The 25,675-nt window shown below is 42.1% G+C and overlaps 2 protein-coding genes across 7 annotated transcripts in view; one reads left to right on the forward strand and one right to left on the reverse strand.

The window, feature by feature from the left end:
- The first annotated feature begins 256 nt into the window (after nucleotides 1-256).
- Nucleotides 257-25,675, forward strand: part of By (focal adhesion protein tensin) — a 303,833-nt gene continuing 278,414 nt past the window's right edge. For all 6 annotated transcript variants that reach the window (XM_078177339.1, XM_078177341.1, XM_078177345.1 and 3 more), the window contains exon 1: nucleotides 257-2,167. In XM_078177339.1, coding sequence (XP_078033465.1) covers nucleotides 2,075-2,167 — 93 coding nt within the window. In that variant the 5' untranslated portion in view covers nucleotides 257-2,074. The remainder of the gene's footprint in view (nucleotides 2,168-25,675) is intronic.
- The window catches only part of LOC144468132 (putative sodium-dependent multivitamin transporter), a 34,822-nt gene continuing 33,236 nt past the window's right edge, over nucleotides 24,090-25,675 (reverse strand). The window contains exon 8 of the mRNA XM_078177350.1: nucleotides 24,090-24,582. The gene's annotated coding sequence lies outside the window, so the exon portion shown is untranslated. The remainder of the gene's footprint in view (nucleotides 24,583-25,675) is intronic.

Genomic DNA, 25,675 nt, shown 5'->3' on the forward strand with positions numbered 1-25,675 from the left:
CTTTTCCAATTTTCGGTGGAACTGTTCGCGAGCCCCAGGATTAATTGTCGACGAAGATCGCTTAGCATTAACGGATCGTTTCGACGATCGTGGCACAGCAGAAACGAGAGCAATCGGTTAAAAAGCAGAGAGGAGGCGCAGATGCGGATAGCTGCGCTGCGTTTCGACACGGATTGTCGATCCCTGCCGCCCCTCTGTCCGGCCCTCGGAGCGCTCTTCGGGGTCCCGGCTGGTATTTTCTGTCAGTCGACGGCGGGCCGCGGGTCGAGCTGGTCGAGAAAACACGACGCTCGTGAAGCGAACTAGTCCGGCACGCGTGCTCCGCTCAATTCACGCGCGTATTTCGAAAACGAAACGTCAAACCGACGCACTCCTGTGCCCCGCCCTTCGCCAGGATTCGCGGACACTAATCGAGACGTCCAAAACGGATCGAACAACCTGCTGAGAACATCACGTTGAAATCTCCAGAAACATTTACAAATCGATACGAAAACGAAGGATAGATATCAAATCGTTGGAATCTCCATCTCCATTAGCCGTCGCTACAGAGGATGCGTGCGGCTCTATAAATTAATAAGGAAGTTCAACGGTGAATGAAAAACAGTGATTAATCAATCCTTTCTCAGGCTTCTGAATTTCAGAGCCGCGCAGCCGACGGTTAAGATCCGCGAAGTTCGCGCGTCAAGATAAGTCCGCGAAAGAAGAGCTGATTAAAAAAGTTGTGGCCGATTTGGGGCGCGACGGGGGCGCGGGGATTATTTATCGAAAAAGTTTCCCGCGGAGCCCGGTTTCGTCGGGAGCGAAACTTTTTTTCCGAGCGAGGATTACGAGATCGGTCGGATCGATTTTGTCCGATCGACTAGAGAAAGTCGATCGTGCGGCCGGCTGAAAAACGAGATCGCCGTGTTTTTTTAATACGAAACACCTGTGCGAGTTGCTGGGCGAGCCGGTGTCCAGGCTGGGTGCGAGGAAGAGAGAAAGAAAGAGAGAGAGAGAGAGAGAGAGAGAGAGAGATCGTTCTCGGTGGGAAAACGGGGGTGGCTCTCGTCTTCGCGTAGATAAGGGCGTCCCGGGGGCTGTCAAGCCGCGCGTATAAAATCGACGATAGCGAAGTCGACAGCCGCCAGTGTCGCGGGAGCCGCGCGCGAGAGAGGACGTGGGTTCGCGTACACGCCGCCGCGAGCCAGAAACTGCGCGCGAATAAATGATCCGTTCCGCATGCAGCAGCCGCCGTGATCCGCGTCATGAAGAAACGCGCGCTGTGAAGATCCTCCATAATTCGAGCGACACGGACGTGTCCGTGAGGACCATGTGCGGCTGAGAGAGGGTTACACGGTGGGCGTGCGGACGGCTGTGACACGCGGGACCGTTTGAAAGTTTGCGAAACGGCACCGTTTCTGGCTGATCTTCGAAGTCTTCCCCCGGGGACGAGGCATCCGAGATACGGAAAGGGACTCCGCCGGATGGTGAAACGCTGAGAAGATTTGCGCCGACGATACACGAAGGCTCGCGATATTTAAGGAACGATGGAAAGCCGGCGGCGCTTCTGAGAAAACCGATCGCGAGAAATCGACGAGCCCGAGTGACGACGAGGAATCGCAAGACTGTCGACATTTTTTAACAGAACCGTAAAGTCTTCAATCACACAAGCTGCCATCTTCAAGGATTTTTAAGAAAAATTGAAAATCGTCGTGTCTCCGAGAATTCACTGGAAGGAGTTACGGAATAAATAATAAGAGAATTTTGTAAGAATAATCGTAGAAAATCGAGGCAACGCCGCGGATCGTTCGATTATATAGCGTGAACGGTGTTTTCCGGAGGGCCGGGCGAGTGGTTTCGAGCGATTTCCATCGATTTCGTCCGCGACTCCTCCACCATAGAGTTCGCCGCGCTGAAGGGTACGGCGAGGGCTGAGAGATGCGTCCGCGATCGAGCGTCGCGCGTAGAAGCGGAAAGCCGAGGGAACCTTGAGGGATTCGCGGAAGAGAGACGCGAGTCAGGAAGAGACCGAGGAGGAGGCGGTAGGAGGACCGAGGCGAACAGGGCAACGGAGAGGCGAGAAAACGGCCGAGGAATGCCGTGGATAAAGTGTTTGGGCGGCGGAGGCGGAAACGCCAGAAGAGGCAAACCACTCAGCGTCAGCCAGCCGATCAACCTGCTCGTCCAGGTAAGATTCGTTCCTCTTTCTTTGTTTTTCGTCTCTCCTCGCCGTTCGTTGTTCCGTCCGAGCGAAGGGGTTGAGCAACCCCCCGACGGCGGGCCGCCGCCTCGAAATTTTTACGCGAGGCCACATGGCCCCCGCGATATTCCATCAATTACCATTTTGTTCTTGCTCTCCGTGTATCGCTGAAGTGGGCCTACTCGAGTGGATCTCGAAGGGATTCCGGATGATGCACTTTGAGCTTATTGCCGCGATTAAATCGTACACGCTTATCCACTAGAGCCGACCTCGATATTTTTAGAACTCGATGACTGACGTAAATATTAACTTCGCGATCCGTCTGTGGTAACACGGAAGCTGCTGTATCGATTATGTAGACGTTTCTCAACGAGCAGTGATGTCATAGCTCGCGAACAGAACGTTTTCGCGAGCGGAAAATAAATTCAGGGCTGCGCGGTGTTCGGGAATTCGAAAAATCACTGGTTTTAGCTGGCCCGTGATTACCAAGGGAACGAAGGCAGAGCGGAGTGACGAAAGTGGGCTGAAAGTGCAGGTTTCAGCCTTTGAAATCAGCCGTGGAATATTGTTCTACAATTCTTTTTAACGAAGTTTCAACACTTTGAATTTTAATGTTGAATATTCAGCTTGTATTTTTTATTTTCGTGTTAATAGCAGACTTCTCGTTCGCGTGATGACAAAATGGCACTAAAAAATCGCAGGACCAAGTTTTTGGTCTCGTTTGAAAGGGGGGACTTCATTCTATGCGACTGCTATGGTCTCTTTTGTTAAAAAAATGTTTTGTAGACTCCAGAGGTCTGCGAATTTGGAAACTTGTCAAAAAACGAACTTTGATGTAAAATTAATGGCAGTTAACGACAAAGCGAATCTATTCTAAAATAATTAAAGCGACATAAATGTAGGTATTTCACACTTTAAAATGAGCTAAAAAACTTTGTTCTACGTTTTTTTTTTAACAAAGTTACATTATATTGAATTTAGATCAATTTTGTCGAATTTCTTTTGATTCAAATGGCCGTAAAATGGCTCCAAAAAATCATAAATCAAAGTTCTTAGGCTCATTTGAAAGGGGAAACTATGCGCTTTAAACTCACTATCGGAAAAAAATTCTTACGCTTCACAGGAATTTTTAAATTTGATAAATCGTCCAAAAACGAACATTGTTGCAAAACTCGCATCGTCGAACGACACAGTGAATCTAATCTAACTAAAACGTCTCGAAAGCGGAGCTTTAACCCTCCGAAACGAAGCCAGAAACATTGCTACTCTTTTCCCAACAAGGTTCCAGAATATCGAAACGGTGAGGCATGCGAATATCGAATACCACGATCAGTGCGGCACAATCGCTTCGAGCTCTAACAATTTATCTGCGAGGCGATATACCGAACAACCGTTTCCACGGAGAATCGTGTGTTCTAAGGTCAACTCTCTCGCGCCGATAAGCCCCTGATAAGTGACACTCGTCTTTGTACCCCCAGGCTAATTGTCTTAGGTCTAGATTTTCAGGCGAGATTCTACCGATCCGACACGCTGAGCAGATAAGCAGGAAATTAGGTGTCGTGAACAGACGGGGCCTGGTGGGAATTAATTAGTCCGTCTCGAAAAACAGTGTTGCCTACATAATTACAGGCTTTAGGGTCCCTACTAATGATTTTAAAAAGGCATCCAACTGTTGAAACAAAATTATGATGACGCTTACACATTCTTTTTCTTTTTTAAATCTAGAATTGTGTTATTATAGTTTTAACGAATTATTAGGGAATAAATTATATTAAAAGTCAATTTAAATATTTTTCAAACTTCAAATAGACTTTAAATAATTTCAATTATGTTAACAAATTTTTCTCTTGGTATCATCGCAACTTTGACAGTATATTTTCAATTTTAATCTAATTCTAATTTAATGTTCATCTAATTCTAATCTAACTTTTTATCTAATTTTAATATTATTTCAGTCACCTGTTCAACTAAAAATGAAATCGTGACCAACATTCGTCTATAAATATTCGAGATTTTCAATTATAAATAGCGGGGCAGTCGAGATTCTAGAAAGCAGTCGAGGCCTGTGCTCCGCAAATGTCGCGATTTTCACAACCCTTTCGCCATTGACGATCACGTGCGAGTGGGTGTCACTTAACGATTGCGTTAAGAGTCAGCGAGTAGGCAAGATAACGAGCAGGTAACCAGGATGGTTATTATCAATTTAATTGGTGGGTCGTGTGGTATCGTTGAATCGATACAGAGTGCCGCGAAACGAAAAGAAAACGGGGCCTCGCTCCTAGAAATTAATAAATCAGCCTGCCCCCCCTCCCCTCCTCCTCCCCACTGAAAGGGTCCAGCCACGGCGCCTCTTCGTCATCCCGAGATTTCGTATCTCCCGGTTTATAGCATTCCGGGGTGAAAGCAAACGCCTAATAATCGTTTTAAACCGTTGAAACTTTCCTACGGGGAATCTTTTTCTGTGGATCTTTATCCCACCCCTTCGCTCCCCTCCCACGTCTATCTCACAAAAGTTTCCCCGAGGAGAACGCTTTATTAAATCCTGAAACTTCGCCGCGTAATTCTGTTCGATCCTCTCTGATAAATAAAGTTGGACAATAATTAACATGTGGTGCGAGTCGCGGTAATTGCTTGTCAGTGTTCAAAATCATTTTTACTGCAATATATTCGAATTGAATGGATTTGATTAATGTATATGGAATGCGACAGAATCGAATTACCGTTCGCTACGATACATTAAAGGTGGCGAATTTTAGTTTTATTTACCCCTTGCACTATAATGCAAGGGGGATGAATATTATTATGATGAATATTGTTAATCTCTAATGAACTCTATAGTGAATAGCAATCAAATTATTAATTTATTCTAAATTGAATTAAAATCGACGTCTTCTGTCATCAAAGTCTAGAAACAGAAATAAATAAGGACAATAGAGAAACAAAAATGATCTGGTCCTCTTAAGGACAATATTAAGGACAAATAAGTATTACTTAATATAGCGTTGAAGGAGTCGCAGCGCAAGGGGTTAATTCAATTACCTCGAGTGTGTCTGGCACACTGATCAAAGACGCTAATTTCCTAGTAATTCTTAAAATTGATTTTAATAATAAAGCACTCCTAACGATCTAAATTTGATTAGAATGTTCGGAATGCAGAGAGCTTGAAATCACCATCCGCCGTGATAAATTCCAACAATTTAGTTTAATCAGTCCTGGTTATCAAGCCTGTGGGAATTTTTGGTGTCGATCCCTGGCTGCTCGACGCGTTAACGAGAGGTTGTTTCGACGCGAAGCGAGAGACGAGCTCGCCGCCGAAAAAAAAGAGCATGACGTCACCGCGCGGGACGCAGTAAACAGAAGCCGAAGCGATAATTGCAGCGCGTTTTAAAATTTGTACGAGGCATCGCGTCGCATTTATCGGCAATTTCGCGCCTAGTCATAGCAAACACAAAAGAACTGGCCGCGCGAAGGCTGCGCGGGAATGATCCGCCGGCAAAAAGGTCCGGCACGAGAAACAGCTTGAAGAGGAGGGGGGGAGAGGAGAGGAGAAAAAAGGCTTGGCGTCGTCTCCTTTGCGCGTCGTCTCTTATTAGATGTTTATTTAAATTCCACTTAGGCGTGCGTGTCGGTCGCATGCGCGGGTAATTCGCGGACGCGCGTTTATGTCGTTTTTACAGGACGTGGAACGGCACCCGGGAACGGCCACCGTATACGTTCCCCGGAATATCGTATCGCGTCCTAAGTGGCGCTTTAATGAAATCGCCGCGGCGCGCCGCCGCGGGTGGTACAGGGACCCCTCTCGCTATTATTTAATTGCGCGCCGCTATTAACGCGCGATTTTTACCCCGGTGGCCCGGCACTCGCCTAACGATCCCTACGAATCGACCTACCGCCTCTACCTGGAGAACCACCGCCGCTCGAAACCAGCCTCTACCGCTCTCCGCCACTTCGGGTCCTCGTGAGACACTCTTTGATAATTACGCGCGTCCGCGTCCAATCAGACGACGCCGCGCCGTGCGGGGAGGAAGCGTTTGACATGATCGGAATGCGAAAAGTGGCAACCGATGACGACCGGTCGTGCACGGCCAGGACGAAACGAGCTGAGTGCTATCGCGAATCGATAAAATTCTGAAGGGGAAAGTATTGCTGTCGCTTGATTATATTATTATATTATGTATTCTGTATGTATAATTACAATGTGATATTATTAGAATGTAGTATTGTAGTAGGATCGTTATAATATAGTTGATATACTATATGATTGCTATATTATTACCACTATAGTATAATTGATATATCACAATCGTATCATAATTGATATATTATAATCATCACATTATGATTACCATATTACAATCATTGTATTATAATGGACACATTAAACTCGTTATATTATAATCATCATATTATAATCATTACACTATAATGGTTATACTATGATCGTTCTATTATAACGGCCACATCATAACCCTTTTTCTAAAATCATTATCTGATTTTCTAAATCAAATAAAAGACATCAATACCCAATCGCTCTTTCTGTAAAGCATTAATTAATACAAAAAGCAAAGCGATTTATTGAAAACAAAAAAAGTGCTATGAATAAATAATTTCTACTACGCTGTTCAAAACTAATAAATAGTCTTCCACTAAAAAATCGCTCGATAAAACAATATCAAACATCGAACGTCACTAAACATTCATTATCGTACACCAGTTCTCAACTCTGTGTTTATGTAGATTTCCTTTATAATTGTTTCACTAACTTTTAGTACAATTATCTAACATTATAATATATTACTAGTTTCGTTGAACTGTGCCGTGGAACTGGCAGGCACACGATGATGGGGAACGCCGCGGTGGTCGGTTTATGTCCCTAACAGGAAAAATGATGGCTGGAAGATACCGGCGATCGGAATCGTAAATTGCAGTCGTAAACGCGGGCACTTATTTTAGTGGCTGGTAATTGGGAAATGGATTGTCGTTAATGGAAACTGTTACGGTGGAATCGGAGATTAAAATTAGTCGCAGACCGTTCGATCCCCGGAGTCCTTCCTACGACGAACATTTCACAATTTATTCGCGCTCGTACGTTTCGAGAAATTACCGGCCGGAATGATTTAGTATGTTGTTTATACCGACGCGGAAAATGTAAGCAGTGGTTATGCGATCGAGGAAAAAATTCATCTGACTGCGCAGGAATGCGCATAGCGACGCGTTTCGGAAATTATTGTTCGAACGACACTGTGCGATTTTTGGACTTCGAACATTTTGCATTTATGATAAAAATGAGCAGACCTAGCACAAAACAATAAAAATATCTAAAATATTCGAATGCATGTATTAAAAATAGAAATAAATATATCTGCATCGTCTATACTTTGCAATTGATGCAGACAGCTTTCATTTTCCATAAAAATCCGCAGTCTAATTATAGCAATTACAAGCGAAAAAACTCATTTAATCGAATCGAAGCAGACACGGTAAAGTTGCTCGACGATGCTGTCATCGTAGAACCAGCAAAAAACATGTCCCTCATACATAAACGTCTCTAGCATAGTATGCAGATTACGTTATCAAAAAAAGTGGCAATTATTACGAGAACGTTTCTAAAGAAAAAGAATCATTTAGCTGCCCGTGAACGCGGATGCTGAAAAACTCGAGCGATCACCGCGGTAAAAAGCAATCTAATCTTTAAGAAGCAATAAAAAATTTGTCCCTCGCCGAGGGTCGTAAAAGACACACACGCATACGTGTATCGTAAACTAAAAAGACAATTCCGAACGCGTCCGCTGAAACGGAAAAATTCATTAAATTACCACCGAACGGGCGTGCCAAAAAACGAAGTCCGAAAGAATACCAAGTGGCTGCGAAATTCGGTAAAAAAATTCGCTGCTACCTCGATGGCTGAAAAAATGCAGGGGCGTACATCGCAACGTTTAGTCCGGAGTAAAAATTCGCGGCCGTCGTTCCGCCAAGAAAAAAAAGGAGAGCATTAAACGGAGCATCGAAAAGAGTAGAGAAAAAGACGAGGCGATACGATAAATCGTTAATGGCGATCGTTCCGGTAACTAACAGAGATAACGACGGATCGTTAGCGTGAGCCCAAGGGGTTAAAGTAGAGTTTGCGGGGTTATTTACGGCAGCGGAACGGCAAAGGGGGGGGAGAAAAAGGTATAGAAGGCATAGAAGGCACACATGATTTCGCGTTACGGATACCTGGAAAAGTCTTCGCGAAACGCCGTAACTCCGTGCAGCGAGCGTCGCCGCGGTTGTTTCACACGCAGGTAGTACCGGGCGACGACGTGTGCGAGCGATCCACGTTCACGCGAACGCGCGTTGTCTGTTATTATAACCGTACTATTATCGGTACTATACACCTGCGCGCGCGCGCGCGCGAGCGAGCGAGCGCGATCGCGGAACCGGCGCGGCGTGTACGCGCCGCGGCCATCGGCGAGCACGCTTCTTCCGCGGACCTGGCAATTAAATTAGCGCGCCCCCGGCAATCCACAGACTTTTTCCCAACCAGGAAGCTTTGTGTAATGGCCGCCTCGCCTGGGGAGGAAAGCTTGCTGACGATCGTGTCTCTGAGGAGCGCTTGACCCTACGGAATGCGCCGATCCATCGATCCCTACGGCCCTGCCGACGAATCACGATTTTCATCGAACCGATCACTGTGCGACCGTGTTGATAATTGAAACCGTAACCGAATTCTAACGCTGTTAGCAGTGGTATTTATAATAAATTATTGTAAGCTTCTTTATTCTGTAATAATAAAGAATTTATTATTTAATTAATCTGCAAAGTTTCGTTCTTATATTGTTTTTATCAGAAGTAGTGCACTGTTTATATTTATGCATTTAATAGAATTTTTAAAAGGCAAGAGGACGAGGAATTTAATAAAATATCTGACAGCGTTTGCGTTTACTTTTAGAATAGTCATATATTTTTAATGTAATAACTAATTTATCACTGATTTTAATTTTTCTGTGCTGATGTATTAAAGTGAAAATATGCGTAAGGATCTGTAGTATAATTATACGATTAAGAATATAATACTGCTATAGTATATTCGTTTAAGTCTCCAATTGATATTAATGGTAATGAATTTTGCTGGAATAGGAATTAAGAGACTGAATAAAGAAATTCAGTATAAATTTATATTAAGACTTTTCGACATTTATATTATAAGGGATGCTTGAATTTAGAAATCTATTCAATATTTTCCTTTTAAAAAAGCTTCTTCTCAATTCAAAGAATTTTAAGGAACCGATCAATTTTGCCCATACTACAATTTTAATCTTAGCAACCCGCTGTCCGACATAACCTTTGCCTCGGACTGTACTTTTACAACCCTTTAAAGTCCCTTTTCCGTCAACTTTAATCCTATTTTATCCGCGATCTTTCACGTGTGCCGAACACCGCGGGGAACCAATTTTATTACAAAACGCAGTATTTTATTACAGCGCGGTATTTTACAACAGTACAGTATTTTATTGCAGCACAGTACTTTACTGCCTCGTTTACGAAAATCATCGATTATATTTCGCCGAATGAGAAGACCGTCCGAAAGGCGTACACAGAAAGTTAACTGCCCTGTAAAATCGTTTGATCTTGCGCCGGATATATTCGCTATAGAGAAGTTTGCTGGAAGATCGACAGTCTAATTAGAAAAGAGCGAAGCGGCTCCGCGTTTGGCATTACACGGTGCCGATTAAATTGTTTAATATTCCAGCGCACACACTGACAGCTCTGTTCCGTGGATAAAGAGCCTCGGTTGGCTTCGTCAAACAGAATTCCCGGCATAGTATCACGTCGCCTGCAACGCCGGCAGAAGTCAGCGCGCACCTGTCCGACAGCGGCGTCGATTTTTTCGTCGTCGCTATCGAAAACATAGCGCGCGCGCGCGCACGCTCGCCTACTTTTTCCGATAGCTCGTTTTTTGCTCCCGCGATTTTTCCAGCGACGTTAACCCGGCGCCAAGGTGATCGTTTAATTACGCGTTTGTGATCCTTGAAGTAGAATGCCGGTACCTGTGCGTTCGTTTCGGGGAAGTGAGTGGAGGATTTGCGAGCAGCTCTGCGAGAATTTAAAGAAAATTATAGCTACGTAAAGAATTAATTTATTGATTGTTTATAATTATGGTCTATTACTTATTTATAAACTGTAATTATCAATATTAATGGTGTTTTTAGATGAAATGTACTTTTATTATTTTTTGTAGTTTACTTTCTTGAGAGATTTTTACTGTAATTAATATATATATATTAATAACGATATATTTTTAGATAAAAGACCTTTAGTATTTCGTTTTACTGCACAATTTGCATAAAGCTTCTATAGATGTGCTTCCAGCACCATCACTACAATTTTCACGCGTCCCCAAATTGCATTTATAATACTCGGTCGTCCTACTTTTCACTACAACAAATAGAATAACATTAATTTTCCTATCTTTTCCATATCGTTGTCAACAAATATCAAAATTCTCAATTCTGTAAAGCGTTTCATGAAATATTAAAATCGTGAAAAATTAAACGAGAAATCTCTAAAAGTTTCAATCGAATTTACTGAATTATTTCACACCTGTCGATTATTGTTTCATCCTATCCCGCGAATGTAATATGCTCCTACGTGTATTGTAGGCGTGTCCGTGCGAGTGTATGACCACGGTAGTCGGAAAATTCCGTGCTTTTTTCCGGTGTCCGAATGTTTGTTATTGGATCGATGATTCACGAGCAGTGCCCGGCGATTATCTGCGGCGAAAGGTTAAGACAGCTACGCTCGTGGTGAATCAAGTCAGGCTCATAATTCTCCGGGAAGATTAGGAAATCCTCATAACTATCGTCATCAGCGCGCATGCACACCGGCGGCCGGCACCGGGTCGTATATTACCCGGGGAAGTATTCGCGCATGCCATTGACTCGTACATGCAAAACAATGTTTTATTGGCCGGGCTCCCTCCGTGTGCCGGGAGAAGAAGAGCGCGAGAGAACATGACGGAGAGAAATAGGGAGAGGAATATAGAGAGAAATACGGAGGGAAAGAGAGAGATAGAGAAATAGAGAGCGCTAAGGAGAGGAAGAGCGAAGAGAGAGAAATGTAGAGAGAGAAATATATAGAGAGAAATAGAGGAAGAGACAGCACTAAAGAGAAAGAGCGAGAGAAAGAGATCTATAGAGAGAAAAATAAAGAGAGAGAAATACAGAGATAGAGAGAGCACTAAGAAGAGGAAGAGCGAAAGAGACAGAGATTTATAGAGAGAAAAATATAGAAAGAGAGTGAGAGAGCACTAAAGAGAGAAAGAAGCAGAGAAAGTACTAAAAAGAGAAAAAAAGAGACAATACTAAAGAAAGAAGCAGAGAGAGAAAGATAGCATTAAAGAGAAAAGCAGAGAGAGAGAGAGAGAGAGAGCACTAAAGAGAGGACAGAGAAAGAAAGCTCTTTAGATCCCCGAGAACGCGACCGACGACGGGAATTAGCTCCTCGCAGTTATTAGACGAGTGTTCTCGTTGCCATATAATTTTCTTTGAAATTTCAATTTCGATTTAGCGATTACGCTTAATACGTTAAGTGCCGGATTACCATTGGCAAGAAACTTTAGCTCCTCGACCCGCTTCGAGAAATTATTGCCCGTACAGCTAGCTGGGCCGCGCGACGACATCGAGCGCATCAGCATGGGAACGAGCACGATTGGACGGACGCGCGGTGTAATAACACAGTTCCAGTGATCCTTTGAATGGGGACCGGAGAGCCAGAACTCCTTCTCGACTTATAGCGTATCATTCGATATCGACGATGGGAATTAGTGCAACATCTGTGTCGTCGGTAATCGTGTTTAATTCGTCTCGGAGATTCCCGTTGGCCGGGGTTTGCGCGTGCAATCTCGAGACATTTACGTCCGCGTGATTGCCCACGGTTTTTCAAATTGCTCCCGCAATCAGCCACGAAAATGTTGTAATTTAACCAATTGCTATCTTCCTTTGGTAGGCTCTGGATCCGGCTTCGATGTTTATTTTCTTAGCGGAACGATTATTTTAGTTTCGTCGGGGGATCGTGCTCCGGAATCGATTAGCTGTACAATTTCAGCTGCGCCGCGCTTTTAAGATCACTATTATCGACGGTGTGTTCCGCGATGTCAGCTTACGTTTAGCCAATTAGAGTGCTCCTCTTACGGGACGAACACGTTTGCAGAACTTTTCAATGCTGGTTACGAAAATCTATTCGCCTTATGGATTTTATGCATTTGTGGAAAAATTAGCTAAGTACCTTGCTCGTTCACCGGGTAATCATTACACGACCACCAGCAAAAAGTACTCTATTGAACGAAGGAAGATTTTAACATTATGTTTATTCATTAGATTCGACGTGGTAATTATTCTAGTCGATAATAAACAGTGAATTTTGCTCTTAATTGTCAGCTTTTTGATGAAGACATTTTGTTGTATTTTTATTAGATCGTTGCATACTAAATACTAGATTTTTAAACGAGTAATAAACAGTATTAATTAAAATAATAAATATACGAATAAATAATTAAAATAATAAGTAATTCGTATATTTTTTAAATGTGATTATTTGATCAAGATATGAGTCACTCCTTGATGCTAGTTGCACAGTTTTAAAATAAAATACAATAAAATTACATAAAAATTCCTATAATGGATAAAGGATACAATATTTATACAGTTGTTTTATTAATAATTTTTTGGATACCGTTAATAGGATTTTATGACAAAAAATGGTTACTTGCAATTTTAAAGAATAGGAAGAGAAGTAAAATTTCGTTTTATCTACTGTCATCACTAAAAACAAAGTTCCTGACACCTGATTCTCGCACAAAATATACACAATTATTTTCCATAAAATTCCACGGTCTAATCACGGCAGTGTCAAGCATAGTTTCGCAGTATTATCGCGTAGCAAAGTAATATCCGCAGCGTCGTTCAGTAAAAAGCAGCTTGATCTAATGTGCTCCAAATTTCAAGCGAAGTGTATAGGACGTTTAGGAACAATGGCGTCGTAACTAGCGAGGGGAACGTGTCTCCCGCGAAGTATAGCGAAGTATGGTAGAGATCGAGGCCGTTGGAAGCGGGCATAGGTTCTAAGAGGGGGAGACGGGGGAGCCGTTTGTGGGAATACAGATCAAGGAAGAGGGCCGCGCAGGTGGATGTTGCTCATAATTCAGGGAAAGACAGTGCCGGACGCACGAGGGTGCCACCAACGGGCCATGCAAAGCCCCTATCTGATCGATTTAACTAAACGCCTCCACTATATCACCCTTAACTGATCCTCACCTTTCACCCTTTTATACACGGTAGACTGCGTTCCTCGCCTCTCGGCCTCGTAGCTCTTCGCCGCGCGGTTGCTACGCCACGGCCGTCTTACACGACGGGATACAAAAAGACGCTCGTGAGAACACCGAGCCGTGACCGGGCGTCGATGACTTCTCCCAGCTAAATGACAGTTCCCCTCGACGATGCCGGATACCAGAATTGATATTCTGGCCGGCGCGCTCGTGCCGATTCTCGGCGCGATTCCTCGGGAAAATCGGGGTATCGAGATACAAACACCCCGCGAACGCTCTTCCTTCACGTGTCTACGGTTCGGTGACGCTAATCCGGGGAGCGCAACGTTTGCACGTGACTTAAATACGTGGTACAGTTAGGTACGATTTCTGGGATGAAGCGTATTTCAGTCGAGGCAATAAACTGTAATGTTTTGTCTTCTTCTTTTTGTTATTTAACGAAGGATTTTTGTCCTGGGACTTTTGAAGCGATAGGTGAGAGAAATATATTTCTCTTGTTAATTATATACTGATAGCGTGAAATTAATGCAATGGTATTTTAGAATTATTCTTTTGTCTTCGTACGAAGAGACTGTGAATTTTTATGCAAAATAGAAATGTTCTTCTGACGATTGCATAAAGCAGAAGTTAGATAAAAATGTATGTCTTCTGTATGTGATGTTAATACGGTGAAATTAGTACAGCATTATTTTAGAATTATTCTCGTGATAGACTGTGGATCTTTGTGTAAAATAAAAATATTCTTCGTGGAAGTTAGATGAAGATGTAATTTTAATGTTAATGGCGTTAAAACAGCGAAACTAATGCAACAGTATTTTACAACTATTTTTCCTCTCTGTTGCTCTGTGTCTCATTTACCCATTATCGCTACGAATCCTTAAAATTCACAGTTTAATTATAAATCACCTTTTAGTATAAATAATACAACAACAATTTTTGAAGCACCAAATCATTCTACACAACGGATCGCATATATCATTAACCAACAAAAGCAACATATTAAACCAAAAACCACAGCTTGCCTTCCAAATAAATAAAATCGATGCTACGAAGCCTGTCCACAAATACAGAAAAATAGTATCCGACGCACTCCAGCTTCATTGTACAACGAGATAAAAACCTCCTCTCGCACGCCAGCCACAAACAGCTTCTTTAGAAAACCGAATGGAGATAGTAGCTAACGATGCGCGACACTTTCGTCGGGCAAACAAGGCGAGAACGAAGCCTCCTCTTTCTCATCGACATTCATCCGGGAACTGAATGGCACGAAAAGTGTACCGGCGACGCGAAATGTTTTCTATCGAGGAGAAGTATTTCGCGGAGTGGGCTCTCTCACTCTCTCCCTCTCTCTCTTTCTCGGTTGTTCAGTTTGCACGTCGTTAACCGCACGCGAAACAAGACGGCTCTTTGTGCCCGCGGTGTGTCATCCCGACGCGCGAGCGCGCTCGCGCCGCGCCGCGGAATCAACAGATTTCACGTATTTTCTGCGGCGGGTACGTCTCCGCGGCCCTCATTACCGGCTCTCGAGAAATCATCCGTCCGACCTTTGTTCACCCCGGGCCGACGAACGACCACGGAAGAATTCTGTCGTGTCGCGGCGGTGTACACCCGGTGAAAAGGGTTTGTCGGGCTGATTGCCTGGAATTACCCGGGAGATCCGAGCCCGCGCGAGCATTCTAGCGATCGCGGACGGAGAAACAATCCCGCGATTCCGCTTGGAACTTTCGACTCCGTGAACCGAGTACAGCGAAACCACTCCGCGAGCCTTTTCTCCATTTCCTTTCGGCTGAGATACCGTCCGAGATCCATTTTTCCTGAGAACGCTCGGACTCGCTGCTGGAAGTCCGCGGCTCCGGTTCCTGGCTTTTTAATCGAGATCCTCCCGGCCGCTTAAATCTATAACGATCTTTGTGAAAGACTTAAATCTGCTGCTGTACGATATAATGAACGTGAAAGCAGATCCGCGTGGACTTGATGCGATTATTTTAAACGTGACTTTAATGGTATTTAAGGTTTTTGAAGATTTATTTTAGAGTATTTATTTAATTATTTATTTATTTGTGTATATAGATAGGGAAGTCTCTCTGCTGCAGGTTTGAAGCAGATTCATGGAATAATATAGAGAAGCGAAAATGGAATAGTAATATCGAATAACAGTATCAAATGAAATATCAGCTTTGGGCTGATAATTAGAGAAGACTAGTCATATTAATTAATTTAACAGAGTTCAAAATACTGAATTATATTTATATCAAACTTATGTTGTTGCAATTTAAAATGGCAGAAAAATAAAAAGAATTAAAAATACCAATACATTAATATCTATTAATATCATTGTTACATTAATCTCGCTATAAAGTTCATTCCGGCGAGAAAAAGCTTGCTGCTCGGTTTCAAATTCTCGCAACAGACGCAGACAGTTATTTATTTACCGCACCGCGGTCCAAAAAGAGAAACACCGGTCACGATAAAAATTGTCCCAAAGTTTTTTGTCCGGTTCGACCAGAACGTCGAGCATTTCCCGTACGAAAAAGAAGTCCCCTAACCACCAACCGATGCTTTCTCGTCCCGTGCATTCGCATTCACCGAAGAATAAAGGCTCCTCTCAAAGGAACGTATTCGCCCCGCATTCTCGCAAAAATGTAGCGCGGCGCGGCTTCCCAATGTTCTTTCGTGCGCTTGCCAGAAGGCGATTCCTCTTCGCGGAAGAATCCGCGGGCCGGAAGCGCGGGAGGATTACGTCAGCGGAACCGCGGCGACCGACAATAAAATAATTCACGTCGAACACAGTGGAGGCCACTGTGTGTGTACGTTCGCCTGGAAACAGCTGAACGAACAAATTCCTTTCGCAACGGGCCGGTGAGCTCTCGCGAAACCGCACACCCGCGCGCGCGCGCGCGCTCGCGCGAACTCGCGAGCTAGCAGAGCCTTTTGTAACGAGACCTGAGAGAGCGCCTCGCTTTCTGACATTTCGCGTTACGCGCTCGGATTATCATATTACACGCGTGTACGTGCCGACGCGTACGCGAGATTTACTTTTCGCGATGCCAGATAATCGGCTGATGGATCATCCGGCGGCTTGTTGGCTGGTTGTCGTGCCGCAGCGCGTTGCCACACACGGAGACGCCGATTGTTCCCTCCGTACGGAGGGGGGGATCGCGACGGTGTGCATCAATTATTCAAAAACAATCAGCGGGGATCGGTTAACATCGCTTCCTCCTCGCCGTAGCTCAACGTCTACTGGTACGAGTCGCCAAGATGGCGGAGGGGTTACACGGAGAGAGGGAGCTTTGTTGCTTTTAGATCACGATCTATCGCGTTCCTCGGACAGGAATTGGGTCTTCGACGTTTTCCCTGGAAATAGAGACGGAGTTGGGCTGACATTGTTTTAGATAAATGATATGTAAATAATAAGTTATAAATGAAGTTGATAGTTCTTTTGCAAGTAATAATTATGTTTTTTTATTCTACCAAGAAAGCGTTCAAATAATTTTATAAATCCTTCAGTTATTATTTCTTATTTGGAGATAAGACTTTACTATATTTTATTATTTTGATTTTAAGAGGAGACAAATAATAGATAATTTATGCTTCTCGTTCGTATATTGTATATTATGCAATTAACATTTCTTACATTAGTTTTGCAAATAAAATATGGTATAATGAACATTAATTTCCATTTCTTATTATTAAAGATATGGCATATTTCTCCGTGAAATTAATGATGCCGCTTATATCAATTTAAGAACACTATATCCTCAGTACTATTGTTCACAGAATAATCACTATTCGATATTAAAATTTTGAAAACACTAAAAATAACACAACTACATAACCTATTAAAATTGCAACTTACACACAGTTAAAAAAACACCCCAAACATGCAATAAAAATTAAAAAGAAAAATATTATCTATCATTAATCGAATTAAAATACAGAACGCTACCTCCCGCAGCCAGCGTCGATCTCATTGTCGGTCGAATTTAGGCCAATTCCGTCTAACCAGATTAGAACAAGATAGTGAATTGCCTGCGCGACATCGTGCTCTATTTTCGTCAGGGTCGTCGTCGGCGACGATCCGAAGACAGTGACCCTTTCCAAAAAAGAACGTCGGAAATAACGCGTCTTCCAGACACGGTTGACGGGTCTCGTCATCGTCTGCTGTTCCCTTAACAACGCCCGGGCGAAATCTGGTTTACCGAAGTTTCGTACCAGGAACGCTCTCGGAAGTTAGGATCAGTGTGTTGTTCGTCGCCGGGTGGCGCACGAACAAAGACGAAATTTAGCGGATAATGGCGCGGCGCGAGACGAGTGCCTGCCTGACGGGACGGAGAGAGATCTAAGTTGCTGGCTGACTTGATACCTAACCAACTGGATGGGTGGATGGACAGATGGATAGACAGATAAGTGGATAGATAGATAGATGGATAGGTAGCTAGATTGATAGATAGATAGATAAATATATTAATAAATATATAGATAAATATATTGATATATAGATAGATAGATGGAAATATCAAGAGATAGATAGATATATTGATAGGTAAATCTATAGACAGATAGATATATAGATAGATAGATCTATAGACAGATAGATATATAGATAGATAGATCTATAGACAGATAGATATATAGATAGATAGATCTATATACAGATAGATATATAAAAAGATAGATAAATCTACAGGGTGTGAAGAAAATTCTACCCTTGTACTATATACGCTTCTTTTTCTGTAAAGATTCAGTGCCCAAATTCATTTTATTTTCCAAATTCTTTCTGCCTCTTTCACATTTATTAACACTGTCTGTTGCTGAAAAGGTAGCACAATTTCTGAAAATTGGGTATTAATTGAAAGTAATTATTTCTGCTAATAAGGATTTACTCTAAGCGTTTACTCTATTTCTGCGAGGGTGTTAATGTGGGTGGCTTATTGGGAACCAATCTCATACTTTTCTCCGTGCTATCTTATCAACAAGGGCCAGTACTTAATTTTCTTCGCACCCTGTAGATAGATAAATGGATAGATAGATAGATAGATAGAGACTGTTAGGTAGAAAGAGAACTAGACAGACAGTCAGAAAGAGAGAGAAAGAGAAAGAGAGAAAAGGAGGTTCCCGATAGACGAAAAAGCGGGGATCGGCGGGGAAACTTAACGAGCAACGGAATCGAGAGAAAAGAAACGAACGCGCGGGCGGCGCTTGGGCGCAGATTAAATCGCGCGATATCACGGCTAACGATTCGGGTTCAGTGGCGCTCGCCCCGCGACGATGCCCCGACCTCTCGAGATTCCTTAATTGCAGCTGCACGCCGCCGCCGCCGCGCCGCGCCGCGCCGGTGCGCAATTAAAAGTTCTTCAATTAGGACACACGTCTGGCGTCGCACTGTCTCGCGATTTTCTCCCTCTCCTCTTGGGTCAGTTGCTTCGCGGAGGGCAGTCTTTCCTCCCGGGACTCCGGAAACTTGTTTGGATCGGACGTCTTGGAATTTATATTATAACGAAAAGAGAAGCGGCGTCGGAATAATCGTGCCCGCCGCGTCGACCGGCGTCGACAGACCTTAACGTGTAATTTGAAGAGGACGTTCAAGGAGATTCTTTCTGGAATTGCTATTTATAACCGGGGATGGGCTCTCCTTGTCCCAAGCGGTGACACACCGTAAGACGATTCGACCTGGCGGCAATAAAAAAATCACTGATTTTTCTGACAATCTAAAATGGAAAAATATTCGTTTATTTTTTTATATTTTTTTGGGAAATGTTACTTTGGAAATCGTAATTTAAACGAGGTATACAGTTTATTATATTACGTATGTTAATCCTATTAGGTATGTTAATCACAAGAAACTGTTAGTAATTTCTTCAATAATATCTTATTTAATTTGTCAATGACGTTCTGATCTTAATTACTGTAATAATTTTAATAATATTGTATGGCATTAACAGCACCTTATTATCACGGAAATACACTTATAAAAATCATAAGGACTTTTTAATAATTATACAGAGCATAATATCATATAAATGAATAAAACACAAAGAAACAATAGTTGACTCCTTAACAATCGATTGCAGCGTTAAGAAGCAGAAGAGGAGTACAGAATTATTATCGTTGTCGTTACTCGAGTATTTGCGAAAAGAGAATCGCTGCTCGGAAAAATACGGCGCCATATTTACGATCGTTTATTTCTTAATGAGGCGATAACGCTCGGAGGACGGTATAAAATCTCTCTGGCAGTTCCATTGTCTCTAATTCCAGGGAATCGTTCCGCGAGGATTCCAACCGCGGAACAATGAGGGAAATTCGAAGGTAACAAGTGAACTTTCTCCGTCATCGATGCCAGCACAATAGACGGCCGAGGCGGCTTGGTTACCAACGGCGTCGGACGCGCCAAATTCCACGGATTAGTCAAATAGCCGAGTCGTTACGCACTCTTCAATTTATGCCGAAGTTCGTCCGGCCGGGAAGGGACCGCGCGTGTGTTGATCTTTCGAAAGGTTAGAAGGCTCCGACGCCGCGATCCTACCTACGCGGCGGAATCGCGTCGAACGCTCGGCCACGGCGAAGCGGAGCTTTGCTCAATAAACTCGAAAATGTTTGCCCGAGGCACACGGTTTTCATTTTACACCTTTTAAGCGGCGTCACAATATTGCCGGCGCCCACGCGCGGTCCATTTCTTGAACACCTTGACACTAGAACGCGGCGGCGGCGGCCGCTGTTACACGTGGGAAAACTGGGCACGGTCTTCGTCTGTTTGTTCTGCCCGTGTAATTCTTCGGACTGTACTCGCTAGACGGATGCCGGCCGCATGACAATTTTTAGTAGCTGGTACTGTGGACTTGGTGATTACTATTTTACGTGAAGAATTAAAATTCGATGTTTTGTTACTTGTAATTATATGAACAATATTCATTTATTTGAACTGTTAATAATTCTTGAGACATTCTTGGTTAAATTATATTTACTTTATAATATTATTTTACGAACTTCAAGAATTAAAATTGGATGTTCTACCTGCAATTATATGAACAATATTCGTCTATTTGAACTGTTAATAATAATTCGTAAGACTTTTATGGTCAGATTATATTTATTTTATAAGAACAAGACTTCAGTTGCGAGACTCAACGATAATTATTTTATCACCATAATCGACTAAGATTTAATACTATACATTCGATGTAATAACAATAACTATTTAATGTTAATATAATTCTTAAGCTTTCGATAGGTAGATAAAATTAATTTTATAAAAGAAACAATCCAAAATTTTTTGAAGCTCAGCTTTTAAAAAATCTCGATAACAATTATTTCGTAAACAGAAAAGTATAAAATTCTACAATTCTACACCTGTTGTTCTTCACCTTTGAATAAATTATTTATATGTCTAGGAAGCTGATATCGACCTAATTTGCATTAGAGTATCGTATTTCAGTTAAACACCACCGTATCGACTACCAGAAAACCTCGGAAAGATAATTCGTCCAGAAAGAACTTTTCCTTCCCATGACACGAGATAGTTTACAACTAAGTTGCTGGTCGAAACAAAGTCGATGTTTCTTACGCGGAGCTAATCGACACCACTTAGAACCGTCAGCGAACCTTAAAATTCCCCGTCAGCTCGTGAGAGACGCATTAAATCGATGCTGTACAAGCCGAAAGGTGTCCATCGAGGAAATCGTCTAATCAAAGGCCCCCTCGGCTTTCCAGAATCAGGAGAGCCTATTTAGGACCTGGGAACGGTTTACGAGCGTTTCACTTCATCGACGATATCGAGAACGGGGTCCAGGGATAATGGCTCCGACGGCTAAACGATCGTTAGAACCATTAACCCTTTGAAAGCATGCCCGGCTAATTTTTCACGCGATTCCTGATCAACCGATCCACGTCGATTTCTACGTCGTGCCGTTCGGTTTTTGAGCCATTATACCTCGATCTCGCAATTTTCGGAGTGGCGGATAGGATGGTAGCTAAAATGCTTCTGGGGTTTCGAAGTGGAGGCTGGCGATGGTGATAATGACCAGCAGTTTCGGAGGAAGGCATTTACTAGTTTGAAGAGTCTTGGAACAGTTGCAGGAAGGGAAGAGCTGCCATGAATAGGATATTATCATAGTAATTAATTTTTTTTGTTATAGTATATGAATAAGATTTGTATCGTAGTAATTAAAATAGTTAAATAGTAGTAAATTTTGTTTGGTATGATTAGTGAACCAAATTATAGAAAATAAATTGCACATGTAATAAATATTAGTGACGAAATAGAGTTCAATATCGATCGAGAACGTTGTCTTTCTAATTCTGTAATAACTCTTGCAAAAATCTGTTATTACAAAGACGCAAAGAAGGTTTAAATAATTTAATATTAGTGTGTAATATTATACATAATTACAATGAAAAACAGTACTTTTACTGCACTGTAAAATTAATGTCAAAATTAGTTAATTTTGTTACACTGTTTCATTCAATGTGACCAATTGCTAAATGAGATAAAATGTACTTTTTAAAAAAATTAAGAACAAAGCTTATAAAGGTTTTGTAAAAGGATCTCGGAACATCGACGCAATGCCAATCGTTCGTCGAAAAAGCTGCAACAGCTACAACAGCATCCGGCAAGTAGAAGCTGAAACGCAGCTACTAAAAGCTTTCATCAGGCAGAAAATGAGCCTGTCGACAAGCAGAACGACTTCATTTCAAGAGTCGATGTGTAGCAAATGTTGCAGCCAGCGTCGACCTTCTTTTTTCGCCGGTTGCGGTTGCAAATTAGTAGCCTCGGTTAGAAAACCGGCGGGGAGCCAGCGAACGGTGTTGTCCGTGAGACGCGCGCCGTGTCGAATCGCGGCTCGTGAAAGCGCCGCGCGGTTTCGCGCGAACTCGGAAAGGAGAACGGATTCCCGATCGACCGGATAAACGTTTAAGCACGCTCCCGCTTCCTGTTTGGGCCATTAACTGCGCCACGGGCCGTGCAATCGAGCCGAAAGATCGGAGGGGCCACGTAATGGTCGCGTGCTCGCTTCCGCGAAGACGCCCGCGAATTTCCCATGAAAATCACGGCGTTATATGTATACCACTTGTCGATCGCGGGGCGAACGTGTCGCGCCGGCCGGATGGAGATTTATGGATCGAATTAGCGAACGACACCGGACCCGATAAAACTAGCTCGACGACGCCCCGCGAGCCTTTTCCGAGTCACCGAGGTGTACAGGCTGATTCATACACGCCTTAGAGATTTATGGCTGCGAGATTGGAGTCGAAGGATGGATCGGTGCTGAGGACAATTAGGGGATTCGTGGGAAATTCAATTCCGTCATTTAGAACTTTTTTTTATACTGGAATAACTTTTCGGAATTTCATAAAATTCAACTTGACAACTGAACTTGTATTTTTCTGAGACTCCTGGCTGACAAGATTATTATTTAATGTGTGAAAACATTGTTTTCATAATTGTAATTGGAATGATAACGTTGAGAAATTATGTTTCTTCGACTTTTTTATTTGAGTATAGAAACAGGATTTATTAATTTTTTATCGTTCTACGAATTATAATTATAATTGATATTTATATGAATTATAATTATATTTTATACTTACTTGAATTATAATTATATTTTATACTTACTTGAATATTATTACTTACAGCTAAGTACAGTGATCCAGAGATAATAGTGTAATGGAACAAATAATAATGAAGAATAAACAATAGTATGTACTATATACTATAATTCTAAAACAAATTATTGTACGCACAGTCAATCTCAGAACAATTTGTTTAACGTGAAAGCTATTCAGAAAAAAGTTAATTCTGAAGGGCCAGATAACTCCAATTCTAAAAAAAATTCGTAAACTAATTGCGATTGTTTTGATCTTGGGAATTGCAAAGGGTCGGGTGACCCTGACTTTTGAACGACGCTGTTTGACGCTGACCCAGACGGATCATCGCGACATTGAGACACAATGCGTGTACGACTCTTTGAAAGACCGGTGACGCAACGTCGTTCTGTTCTCCCGATGAAAGATAATGCGCTAATGAAAACGGTCTTGTTAGAACGCATAATGGGTGACGTGGAGGCTCATCGGATCCGTTTGGTTATATAAGTTTTTTTTTTTGCACTGGCCGTGGTAAACAACATTGTTAACCAGTTGCCTGTTCGGTGTTTCGTTTTCCATCTCTTATTTCGTTGCACCATTACCATAATTTAGAAAAAAATTAATTGTTAACTAGGATAGTCACTGGACCTATACGAAAACGAATTATCCATAATATGATATACTCAGGCCTCGAGAAAAATAGATATTTTAAATTATAAATAGATTATAAATATTTTTATCTTCTCAAATAATACAGAATTTAGCAAATAAGATTTTTTTAAAATTATTGTTATATATAAAAATGGCGTTTCAAATATATTTAAATGTCCATGTTTAACTACTATTTTAAAGAAAATTTATTTGCCACATACTGTAATACATGAGAAGATAAAAATATTTATAATTAAATATTTATATGAAATCAATTATTTTCAGCCCTGGATATACTCTATTATAAACTGAAAAAGTTAAATAAATATCGTACAATGTATCAGTATTTTATAGTGTATTTATACTATTACTATGGTATTATACCATCTAATTATACCACCCTTATTTCACCTAAAATACCCAAAACTAAACCCATACCTATACACAATATTATAGTTACATTTCCAAGTTTACAATAATTAACAATATGTCGATCTAAAAATCTACTAGCCATAATTCGGCCAACACAAAAGTCTAGTCCTAGAGAAGACTAGTAACGCCGAGGTACGACATCGGTCAAACAATTTTCTAAACAATTATTGCGGTGCCGGTGGTTCACCTGTCACGGTAGAACGATTGCGGCGTAATCATCGGTGTGTTCTTCGCGATGACAGGCATCGATAGACGCGCAGGAACGCCTGGCAACGTTCCTCGCCCCCCATAACTCCAGTTAACTGGACTGCGTTACGTGATTTTCCGGCGTTGGTCGCAGAGGACGTTTTCTTCTTCTCCGTTGCATCGCGGAAAACTGGCCGACTATCGCAGAACGCTAAAATATCCTCCCGAGAACGAAGTTCTTCAAATTCTGCGAATAATTCAGAGAAACGGATCAAACTATGCTGGATTGCGCAACTCTGCCTCCATTGCGTGGAATAATATCGCATCATTGTGGTCTGAACTTATTTTTATTCCTGACATTCTTAAGATATCGAAAATAATATTTTCAGAAAATAGTTGTTGTACAACTATTTAGTCGTAAAATATAATTAAAAATTGTAATTAATTAATTATAAAATGGATATAATATTGTGACATTTTATTCGACACTTTTGATTGTTTATTCAATCGAATAAAAATCTATATAGACAAAAATTACCTTATTATTATTATTCACCTCATTATAATTTTGTTCCAATGAAAATAAGTTCGTATTTATACATAAAATAATTGATTCGAATAAAAATGATATAAAGTGTTCGTCACAGTTTATCAATTTATTTCTCCTACATTTCTCTTTGTAATTATTACAGCAAAGGTTTTGTTGTTGAATTATTCGAACAAAGACTGATTCGAACGAAGAATTATTCCCGCATTCTCTTCGTTACCGAACACCGAGTTCCCCGAACAGCGCCGCCTGTAATCCGCGCGCCCACGCGCCAATCCAAATACAGATGGGAACAGGTGCGCAATTATCTAGGATCGTTTGCCCGTGGATTCCTGGTGTTTCCAGGCTGGTCTCTATACTTTGTTCCTTTGAGACACCCCCCCGTCGGCAGTCGGCGCCTCACTCCCGTATTTTCTTATATTCCCTCGCCGCGGTGAAATATTAGATCTGCTTCCAGAGGCATGCACGTACACGCTCGCCCGATGGCATTTTATCCGCGAAACAATAGCCGCGGTATTTAATTCCACGTTGTTGTTCCCTACGATCGGAACATAGAGGAGCCATCGGAAAAATGCGGCGCGAAGTTGTCTTCGGTGGCCGGCGCGGAATGAAATATGGCATTGAACGGAATACAAAAGGAGCGTGGTCGCCTTTTACAAATGATCCATTCAGTTCGCGGCCGGTAACGCCGAACGTACAAATGTAGCTGGAATTAACAAGTCTCGCCATTTGCATAGCGAAATTGCGGATGGTATAAAGTCTCTTATACCGAGAAATTGTTGAATACATTTCT

The sequence above is a fragment of the Augochlora pura genome, chromosome 3 (genome assembly GCF_028453695.1).
Source record: "Augochlora pura isolate Apur16 chromosome 3, APUR_v2.2.1, whole genome shotgun sequence".
NCBI classification, from domain to species: Eukaryota; Metazoa; Arthropoda; class Insecta; order Hymenoptera; family Halictidae; genus Augochlora; species Augochlora pura.